The sequence below is a fragment of the Anneissia japonica genome, unplaced genomic scaffold (genome assembly GCF_011630105.1).
Source record: "Anneissia japonica isolate Jap-2015-1 unplaced genomic scaffold, ASM1163010v1 scaffold287778_len1315358_cov176, whole genome shotgun sequence".
In the NCBI taxonomy this organism is placed as follows: Eukaryota; Metazoa; Echinodermata; class Crinoidea; order Comatulida; family Comatulidae; genus Anneissia; species Anneissia japonica.
The window spans coordinates 69913-81589 of NW_022702824.1; the positions used below are offsets into that span (position 1 = coordinate 69913).

At 34.1% G+C, this 11677-nt stretch overlaps 1 protein-coding gene across 1 annotated transcript; it reads right to left on the reverse strand.

The window, feature by feature from the left end:
• Nucleotides 1-5240: 5240 nt before the first annotated feature.
• LOC117104037 lies at nt 5241-7526 on the reverse strand. The gene is made up of 2 exons (XM_033244688.1): nt 7379-7526; nt 5241-5582 (listed from the first exon to the last, which is right to left on the reverse strand). The coding sequence occupies exons 1-2, from the start codon at nt 7486-7488 to the stop codon at nt 5366-5368; spliced, it is 327 nt and encodes a 108-aa protein (XP_033100579.1). The 5' UTR covers nt 7489-7526; the 3' UTR covers nt 5241-5365.
• Between the last annotated feature and the right edge of the window lie 4151 nt (nt 7527-11677).

Below are 11677 nucleotides of genomic sequence, written 5' to 3' on the forward strand. Positions count from 1 at the left end.
AAAACAGCAATCTATGCTCTGTCTACATTATCAATATCTGTTTTTTTTATTTTAATTTGCCCATATATGGGAATGATGTTATATTAATACCCATTATTATGAGCAAATCACACGTGTTTGTCACAAATCATCGTAATGTTTTTTTGTTTTTTGGGTTTTTTTTTTTCAGCAATGCTATAAGCCATAGTATTAAATGGTGATCATTTTTACTCAACAAACTCGTTAGCGTGACAGTTTTCAATGTTTTATTCATTATTATGCAGTGTACGCCAACATATTTTTGTATCTATCAAGAAATTAATTTTACCTTGTATTAAGCTAACGCTTTAAATAATTGAAAATGACAACGAAAATTAATTTAACTTTATAGTGAGTGTACTGAGATTCGTAGACGTATAAATTGATTTATACTTTCTACACCGTAGGGCAAAAATAACATTTACGTCACTTCTAAAAGTGATGTCACTGTACAGAATACATATTAGCACAAAGCTCTCCACTACATAATGGTAAAAATATAGGAAGTACAAAAAATAAGCCACTTGAATCAGAGAGGACTAAAATTTTAAACACAAACTCTGGCATGTTAATGCCCTGTAGTTGGAATATTTGCTAGTTAACCATAGGCCTAAGCTTATAATTACCGGTATAAGGATTAGCGCGGTACAAACGGAAACTCAATAGCCTACACGTGTATATTGCTTGTATACATTTCAATGATTGTGGATTAAAGGTTATTCAACTAGGCATGAAGGAAAGGCCTAGGAGGACAGTACTCGATGTATTTTATTATTCCAAACGTTTAAAGGCAGGATAACTACCAATATGGTTTTTTTTTTTAATATCAGTTAAACATTTTAGAAATTTTGAAATTGTACTGGCTTCTGGACACCATTAAAAATAATTTTGTTGTACAAACACAATGCAAACATGCATTGAAGTAATTATTTTTCACTTAGTATCTTTATGTATTTTCTCATCACTTAGTATCTTTATGTATTTTCTCATCACTTAGTATCTTTATGTATTTCCTCATCACCTTAATATATGCTATATTTTTATATCCTCTTTAAAATTTTTAAATGTTGTTTGTGAATTTTTAATGCCTTTTTCTTAATTTTTAATTGATTGTAAATTGTGAGCAATTTAGCCTCGGCTACAATTCGTTTTTTGTCAATTGCTTTCTCCTTTTTGTATTGTGTTGAATAAAATATACCATGAATAATAATAATAAAAAATATGTGACATTGAATGCAAAATAAATCAAATCAAATCAAATATTTATAATATAGACAGTATATATATATATATCGTAAATATTTGTATAGTTTCATCTGGTTTGCTTATTATTGTTGTAAGATCCATTGTGCTTAGTTTATTAACTATATATATATTTCATTTCATTTTAGATATTTCGTCCAAAAAACAATATAACAGACGAAACATAATGGCAGAGAGATAGAGGGGGTGGGGGAAATTCAATTGGCCTTACAGGATTGCCAAAAAAGTTAAATAAATCACATTTTAGTGGCTCTCCTACACCAATGATAACGTTAATTATCATCATAAGTCAATTTAGATATACTCATTTCAAAATAGGCCTACATATAGGTAAATTACAAAAGCATCTTCGAAATCATTGTCAAAAAGTGCACTTAATAAAAATAATAATAGTATTATATTTTTTATTATTATTAATAATAATAATAATTGAAATAATTGAAATACAATCAATATAATGCATGAAAGTTCAAATGAACCTACATTGAACATGGCAAAATGTGTTGTCATATGAAGTATTTATGGACCGTCACTTAGTCCACCGTACCGTAAAATAAAAATTATTATTTGCCCATGGCCTGTATGACACAACACGGAATTTAACGTCGGAGATGGGGTTGAATACGGGAAATTATTATAAATGAATATTTTTTATCTGTAGGAAGTTGAGGCAGTCGCTTGGAGGGAAAAGGCAATGGTACCTTAAAAAATGTGTTCATGGTTGCTGATTAATATTCAGAGCGTTAGAGAGCTTAGGTCTTCCCATGACTTCGTTAATACAGATATTTAAAATTATGGCTGATCTAGGATTCAAAAGGCTCTTTGTAGCCTCAGCTTCGAAAATACATTTTGCAACAAAAGCAATACATTATATTCAAAACTTTTTCAACAGATTTAACAGATATCATTTCAACAAACATTAATCATCCAAATGATAATTATCCAAACTGTGGTCAAAACTTTGGTTTTCATTTTATTCCGAAGAATAAGCTACTAAACATACAGGTCAAATAAAAAAAAAAGATTAAATCACGTTTGTCGTCGTTAATCATTGTACAAGTTAAACATATATCATCAAGAAACATATTCAGTTCGGAGTAAAGTTAAATCCCTTTGATATTTTTGGGATATCACACAAATTGTTAATTACATTATTTTCAGTCTATTTGTGATTATCGTCAGCTACATTTTCCAATAGGTATATATAAACGGTCGATGAAACGCTCTTTTCAAGCAATATGCAGTAACATGGGTTTTTTTTTTCTGTTGTCCTAAAAGTGTAGGTCTACTTGTTCGCCAGAATCTGCCAATAGGAGAGCGGATAACAAGTGCTACGGTCAATAATCGAATAACTAAATAAATATTTTCTCTATAAATAAATGCCTGCCAACCGTCGATCTAAATAAACATAGTAGTTGGTTGGAATTGATTAGTAATCAACACTGTGTACTTTAGTACATGTTCGTGCCGTATTATCCGACTATTATGTTGATGATCTCGTAAGGATTACTCTCAATCGAATTGTAGAGAACGCCCTCATAGGGACATAAATTAACGAAGACAACCCGGAATCCAAGTATGATGTAATTCTCCTTAACTTTCTCCTACGTATTATGATGAAAAAGAAAGTTCTATCTTACATATAAATGATGAAAATAGGCCTACTAATTATAGGCCTGAGTTGCTGATGTTCATGACTGGCATCGCTTAATGATATAATTATATTGGCGATACACCAATCGAGCGAAAGTGTTCAATTTTCGAAGACACGTTTGGCTCGATCAAAATAGGGTAGCACTGTCATCACTGAAAAAAAAAGTACAGTACGTCTGCTGAATTGTAGAGTTCAAATCTCAAAAACGTGACGTAGAATTTGCTCTAATAGGCCTAATGATAATCGGAGTTTTAAAGAATATTAGCTTCTTGTTTTCTAATGCCGGTCAAACATTGCGTAGTACGACAGTCGGCAAGGAACAATCTGCACTTAGTAGGTGAGCACTTGACGAACGCAACGCCGTCTGCTTTTGTTGGGTGCAATAAGAGCGCACTGTCATTAAAACGATCCGCTGTGTTCGCCTGGTCGCGTATTCTCCATCATCGGCCAACGACAGTCTGCACAGTGTGTGCCCGGCTTTCATGTACCGAGTGCAGTGGGCTAAGAAAATTCGTATTAGGCCCTAAACATAATTAGCAAAATACAAGAAATAAGATTGTGTTTTTTGACAGAGCTTAATTGATAAAAAAAAAATACATATAAATTTTAAGAATGTCGCCAGATTTTTTGGACACATATTTGAATTAATAAAAAATAAAAATATGGTAGGCCTATTTCATTTTCAAATTATTAATTATAAACAGTAATGATCACCTGTTTGTAAGAATTTCGTAATATTAATATTACATTCCAATGATACGGTAGCTGTTCACCTCTGACCTGAAGAAGCTGGCGATGGTTGAAACTGAATTGTTTTATTTCTCTCTCAATGAAATTTACAGTTATATAGCCTAAAACTGTTATTCCCGTTAATTAAGTATATTATATTTGCAGATAGGCCTATAGTGTTCTTATTATTGAGTACTGTATTGCATCGAATAAGAGTAAATTATCTGTTTCAAATAAAGACGTAAATTCATTTAAACGTTATTTCAAGGCGTCTACATACCTTATCCGATCACATGGAAAACTTATAGGATGTTTACATTATAATCAAAAATAGAAAAAGAAAAAATAGTTATGAGTGTCACGTACACAATCATAGGATTATGACTTGCTGCGTTCATATTGTTATCATGTCACGTCTGTCAACATAATACGTCATTTTATGAATTATGACGACATAAATAAAAGTTTTTCAAACGGTTGATCGATGTAAGTGTCTTTAAGATATAACGGGTGGTATAATCTGTAAAACTGGAAATCCATATTTAATTTCAACTATCTTAAGCATTTGAGTGACATGGCATTTGGCGTTTGGGGTGACTGTACTTTAAAAAAACATACTTTATAGTAACTTATTAAATTACATAAGACAGATAGAAATAATTCAGGTTTCAGGTGAAAATGCACATTGTGGTCGGCCCGCCACTGATATCAAAACTGGCCACCATCTTAAAAAGGTTTAATACCCGAGATACAGGCACATCATGACTATATGGGCACCAGTTTTGTTTTGTTTTTTCAAGAAAGTATTTGAGATTGTGTACCGACCTTTATATGCCATTATCATGCCCATATATGGGCACATCACACACATTTTTCACATAAAATTTGATAGTTGCGGATAAAGCTTTAAATGATGCAATAGTTTTAGTCTCTCTGCAATAATCTGTTGATCAGCTTTTCTGGTTATTTTAATGATAGATTTTGTATTATTCTGGTTTTTTTTTTCTCTGTTTACAACGCATAGAGACTATGATGCGCAAAACAAGTCCTAACCATTACCGTTGAATAAATGGAAACTATTGTGTTACAATCTCGATACTTTTCTATGAGCATTTTAAAGGTTTCAAATAATTTCACAATCTATGTATACAAGGAAATAAATTTCGCCTTCTATTTTTCTATTGAAAGACAAAAACTTTAACGTACTAAAATATACAAGTAGTAGATTCAAATGTTGAATCTTATTGTTTATTAACTAAACACAATCGTATAGCCTTTAAGTTGAATATTATTAGCTAACCGAATTTTCAAAAGTCAATACGTGTTTCTTTAAATGCTAAATTTAAAAATTAGAATTTATCGCAAAAATTGATACGGTACGTAAAACGTTAAAATTTAATCCAAGCCGAAGGGTAAAAGATAATGTACAGAATAAAAGTACATTGTAAATTGTTGAGAAGCACGTTATGCCGCAGCCGAACTTAAAGTGGAATTTCCACAATTTACACGTAACAAAACGATATAAGTTTCAACCCCGGAATTCTCAATACTCAAAGAACGCACAGTCTTTTTCCAGTTAAGTCTCATTTATTCCATAACAATTATGAAAAGAAGTATGTGTTGCTGCCAATGGCAAGGCGAAATGTTTGCCTACATGTAACTTAAATATAAGTGATCGAACAAAATATTGTAATGTTAACATTATGTGATGCGCTGTTCGTTGTGATTTGAATTATCCTCTTCAGAGCTGTTGTTTTCGTTGACTGGAAATGTTAGGTAGTTGGTACTTTTGAGGAAAATCACCATGGGCGGCCTCAAAATGACAGTCTGGCAGGATACAGGGCCATTAAAACGTTCATCGTTGCTTACCGGTAATGAAATAGCGCCACCATTTATTTTCAGCTGTAAGTTTGGAATCCTAGGAATGAAAGAAATATAATCAGGGCTACACATTTCAAAGAAATATATTCTAATAAACTGCTTTTATCCATGGTTCTTAAAGCCCCATTCCCTGCAAAATTTCAATTGTTAAGAAAAATCTGATTTTTATGTTATAAAGATTTATATTAATACGAAATCGCTAGTTTAACTTTAACTTTAGACATTCCTAAACATGAAAAAATAATATGTAAAATAAAATTTGATTTCAAAATAAATGCGGATGATTTTTTTTATGTTTGATTTTACGATAAGTCTGCGAAGAATTATAGTAGGCGCCGGAAACATTAGCCTATCCAAAACTGCTATGCTAGGTCTAGCAAGCCTTAGGTTCTGTTATCACAAATAAAAACGGCCGATATGTTGTTTTCCGTTGCTAGTATTGACAGTTATGAAATACAATATTTCATAGGAATTATTTCAAATTTGTTAGAAAATGATTCTGACCGAGATTTTGACAATTAAACAAACATATCTCAGGCCTACTCGATCGAACGCAGTGAGTACAAAAATTAACGTAATTAGAGAGGACGCACTTAATTGACTGTGTATAAAGTATACGTAAAACCGAGAGCATTCCATGGATGCGAACTACAACCTCTGAATTTGCCTAGTAACGAAGAATTCGTCGAGGAAATGGTAATCTCCTATGAGAAATAGACTGTATTTCTATTTATTTTATTTTTTTTATTCTTTTGCATAAAACTGAAATTTAGGCCAATATTTTCCATGGTTTATAATAATTAAAGTAAAGCACATACATTTTTTTTTCTAAAAAAAATAGAATGTGAATCGAAAAATCTATGCTACCTGTGAGCACTTCATGACGCGAGGCGCCTGCTGATTGTCGTTGGGACGCCAAACGGAGCACATTATCATTAAATACAATCCGTTGCGTGCGCCTCTTCGCGTTTGGTTCTCTGCGGAATCACGGCGGCCCACCGTCAGCGCATGTGTGCCAGGCTTAAGTCATCAACTAAAGGCCAACTAAGACAGCGTCGTCAGACGCAGCCCGACGCGATTTGTTGTCGCATTGGGTCTGTGGCTATGTTCCTACACGGCAGCTGACGGTTAGCAGGATCCGGATCCTGCTAACCGTTAGCTGCCGTGCGTCCATGCGAGAAAATCACGATCCGGATACCAACAATATGATGATCGAATCACTGGCCAATAAGAAACTGGAAATTGTAAACGCGTGCGTGTGATTGGTTGATGATAGAAACGCCCTCAACTTGCTAACCGATAGCGCTTGCTAACCGTTAGCGTATCCGGATACCGCTCACGGTTAGCGCTATAACCGATCGGGCGTTCTCACGCAGGTGGTAACGGTTATCGCTAACGGTTAGCTCCCGATCCGGATACTAGGGCTCTCGTGAGAACCAGGCTAAAGTGAGTTAAACGCAGACTCGATGGTGTGCGTCGTGGGCAGTCGCGTCGTAGAATATTAAACATGTTTAATATTTCTCACGACGGCTCAAGACTGTCCCCGACGATGATTCGCGTCGGGCTGCGTCGTACGACGCAAGACACATCGATTCAATTCAGTTTTCACGATAACTTTCAAAGTTTAGTTGGGAAATGATAGGAATGGTATTATCATGCGTTTGGTAATCTAAAACATATTATCTCCTTCTAAAATGTTGTTGAAAGATAATAACTTAGACAATTTAAGCTATTCAAATACGGTACTATATGCATAATATTTCAAGTTTTAGTATTGAAATACACACATTATAATTAATGGTCAGAAAATATAATAGGCTTAGTTGTAATTACCTGTTCCAAAACTTGACTTTTACAATTGGATCTCGTGCCCCTGTGCTCCTTAATCTTAAATCAAAAAGCCTCGAACTTAGTAAATCTGCATCAAATATATCACACTTCATTATGATACCAGCATTTTTTACATAACCACGTTTTCCTCCAAAACTCAATACTCCGGAATCCAGCATAGATGCATGAAAAACATCAGTCGCGACAGGTAGAGGGCGGTAAATGTTATACTGAAGAATTTTTCCTGTTTCTGTTAATGTGAATGTGCTACCATCACCCGTGGCAATGTTGATAGCATAAATCTTTGATGCATTATCTGTTTAAAAATATATTTATAAGAGCTATTAATATAACCATTCTGCTGTTTATTGCTGGAAATGTTAACATTAACTGGAGACGTTTTTGACTGTTAACTTGTTAACTTGAGAAACTACCGTATTAATACTGGAGATATTTTACCCGTACTAGTTAAAAACATTTACTACAAGGGAATAACTGTTGTAGTAAAAAGTACCAAGCAGGCTCGTAGCTAAGTGTGGGTACAGTGGTCATTGAGAAGCTAAGCTAACTTTTACAATTTATTTGGCGCATATAAAATGCAAAGTCTTAACGTCAAACTGATGCACTATGAATACCATTTTGTGTAGTCTGTGTACTATTTCAGACCATCTATAGTTGCCACATTCTTAATTTGTTTAACATCAATACAAACCATGGTGAAGACTGGAAGAATATACTCTCGCACTTGACATCCAAAGTACACCATCAATTCTCTTCTTTCTTTTTTTTACAAATTAATGTTTTCAATTAAGAAACGCAAAGAGCGTACTGTAAGCTACGGTTACCAAATCTTCTTTTAACCAATATAATTCAACTGAGCTAAATGTGCAATTTTTTGGCACTTTAACCCTCTCGGAATCGTCATGTTCTTTCCACCCGCAAAAGATTCTAGTTATTGTTATTATAAGTTTCAGGATGTCTAAAAGGATGATAAGGGCTCCGTGAGTGATCTAAAGAAATGCAAAGAGTGCATTTAAAACATTGAAATACATTTTACATTCTCTAATTTACTGAATGTTCAAAGTTTATTGCATTTGACATATTTTAGTGAGTACAGTACACGAAACTTGCTTTTCCGGTAACATGATAAAAATACTATACACAGAATGCGCAGAATAGCACACACTGAAGTAAAGAAAGAAAATTTAATAAGAAAAACATACTGCAAAAACAAAACAAAAGAAAAGTGTTATGAAAATATAAGTAATTGATACCAGTTACTTATATCAACACCCGAATTCTTAAAACGAACTTCAGTCGAACTTTGAACTAGAACTTCATTTAGTCCTAGTTGCAACATCAACTTCAATTTCTATTCATAAACAAACGTAGTCGGAGTTCTAAATCAAGTTCCTGGTTTTAGTTCAAATGGAGACGGCTTTCAAACGACGACTATCAAACTATCCAATGAAAAGAGCTCATGTATAAGCAGACGAAATTTTGGAGATCCGGTAACGCGGATGAGTATTAAGCTGCCATCTAACGTTCAAAAAAATATTTCCTCATAATTCATATAGTCTACCAGAAATACGGATTTCATTGGACAAAATTGCAACAAATCATTTTATGTTCTAAATATAAACTTAATTATGTGTATAAAACAACATACTAAAAGTTTACCAAAATAGGACCAACATAAAGGTGTTTTTTATACAGTATAACCAAAAGTTCAGCACTATTTGAAAATCGACTTTTACACGATACGTACTGCAGTTTTCTAAATTTTCTTGATTATTGGTCAACAGTTTAACAGTTAGGTCAACGTAGGTCATATCTGTTTGTTGCCGGAAGAGAGAGACCCGCGCGCGAGCTTCGCGAGATTTGCTGGGGGAATCAGAGGAATATTATACTCCCGGTTTGCAGGAATTACAGAGCTATAAATACTGGAAATTAATTGGAATCAAGAGCAGTTCCATGTACGACCCAGACAAATGTTATTGTAAAGTCAAGGCCTGAGACATTGTAATAACATCTCATATTTTTAGGCCCTAGCTTAGGCATCCCCATCTTTTGCTTCCCGGTTCAGTCGCGCACACTTTGAAGTGTGCCATTTTTTTCGCATGACAACGTTTTCTCGGCCAACGCACGCATTTAAACGTATAGAGAAAATCTTACGGTATTAATGTATTAAAGTGTAATGCACTGAAAAATTGCTTCCTTAGGAGAACTATTAAGTTAAGCCCGATCGAGGGCGGCGCCATCATTGTTGTTGTGCTGAAACTACGTGACCGCAACGTGAGAGGATTTCGTGCAAACCATTGCATGTGTCTAGCAAAATAGGTTAATTTTGCCTTTTGGAAGCTAAACTTAATGCCCCTTTTCTTGAATACACTGAAGATACATCTGGCCTAGTTATATAATCACTTTTATTCTTTTCACTCTATTGTAAGTTACAAAAACCACGTTTTTAGTGAGGTAAACATTTCAAGTCGGCGATTTAGTCTGACCCTAGCTAGGCTGACTAAAAAAATCGGCCAGCGGAGGTATCATTTTTGTTGAGGTTCGCGTGATTTAGTCGTAGTGACCTAGTCAAGTTTCGTTTTAAGAATACGAAATGACGTAATTTTGAAATTTTAGCTTCAACTACGACTATAAGTTCGTTTTAAGAATACCGGGTAACACTTAAAAATTAACAAAACAAAAGAAAAATGTGTGGATGGAAACCAGAATATGTTTGCAGGAAAACTTTAAGGCATGATCACCGTTAAAAATCAGAGTTAAATATATGGGAGGGAAAAAAAAACAAAACAAGATAGACCAAAGGGTATAACATTAGGTCTATGTAATTTAAAAAAATGTTTACTGTTTATCTAATTTAGAATGCTTTAGCATTAAAAACAAAATTAAATAAGCCTCCAACGAAGTAACATTTTATTTTTGGAAACATAATCAGAGATTCAACGATAAAATCGCGTTTATATAATGCTGTTTCTTAAGCGTTGATGTTTTTCCTCTCACCAAATTTTATGTTTTAACTTTGTACTTCTTTTTATAATGTAAATGTTTATTGTTAGGCCTATGTACGGCATTATTCTTAAAATATTTTTTTTGTTTTTTGAAATTGGTGATTATTCTAATTGGTTTTTTTAAAATTAGTATTATTTTATCTTATTTACTCTTAAAACAAAAGTTTAATTTTTATGTAACAAATACTGCCAAGATGATTTTGAATAAGTGTGTACTTTACTAATTATGCATGAATAAAATGAAAATAAATGAGGTATTGTTTGCTTACATTTTTGGAGGTAATCGTTGACGTCAAGTATATTTTATTATAATTAGGCCTATAACGATACTGCAATTAGGCCTAGGCCTAGGCCTTGCTAATTTAAATTGTGTAGGCAGGGATATCTCAGAGGCTCGTTCTATACCTAGCCTAGGCCCTACTCCTAATAAGTACACAGACCAAGAACTGAGCAAATCTTACCGATTTTGTTTACTTGGACAATATTCATGCTACATGCTGTATCAACATTCCGAATGCCACAACCTATAGTTATTTCACTGCGTGACGTTGTTGAACCACTAATCATATCATCGACACCGACATATTTATTGGCCTGGCTTTCTGGTCTCGGCCTACCTTGAAGTGTAAAGTGACTTCTCCTTAAAACTTTACCATCATCAGCAATGTATTCCACTCTTCCGTTGACGGTAATATGTCTATTGTCTTCCGTTGATGGTGGCCCTACATTGTTTGTATTAGTATTACTGATTTTAGCTAATAGTTGTCGTAGCCGCTTCATGAATTTTGATGAATGATTACTTTAATCAACTAGTTAACGTACACCGCTGCATCCTGATTACAATAATTAAAAAAATAATATTATTTTTATACCACTGGTTTTGCTAGTTTGGTGGTTTATTGGTTTAAACCTAAACACTGTGTGCGCCGACGATAGAGTACAGCACACGCGGATCCTGAACTAAACTGAACGCATGCGATACTGCTGATTTCGAATTCGATCGCGAGTTCCATTGGACGCCGAGCTAGAAGCAAAGAACCAAAGAGTATAAATAGAACAAGAGAGCCAACAACGCTCATTGGGAGCGTAAAAAAACGATACGCTCTACGCAGCTAGTGTAGGACGCCAACTAACGCTTGTATGTGTTTTATTACCATAGAGATATAATAAGAATACTAGTGCGCTAACAGCAATGCATTCGATGTTCGAAATACGCAGAGCTGTGTGTGTGTACCATCCAAGATGGCTGCCATAGATTCAGCCAATCAAATTTCCC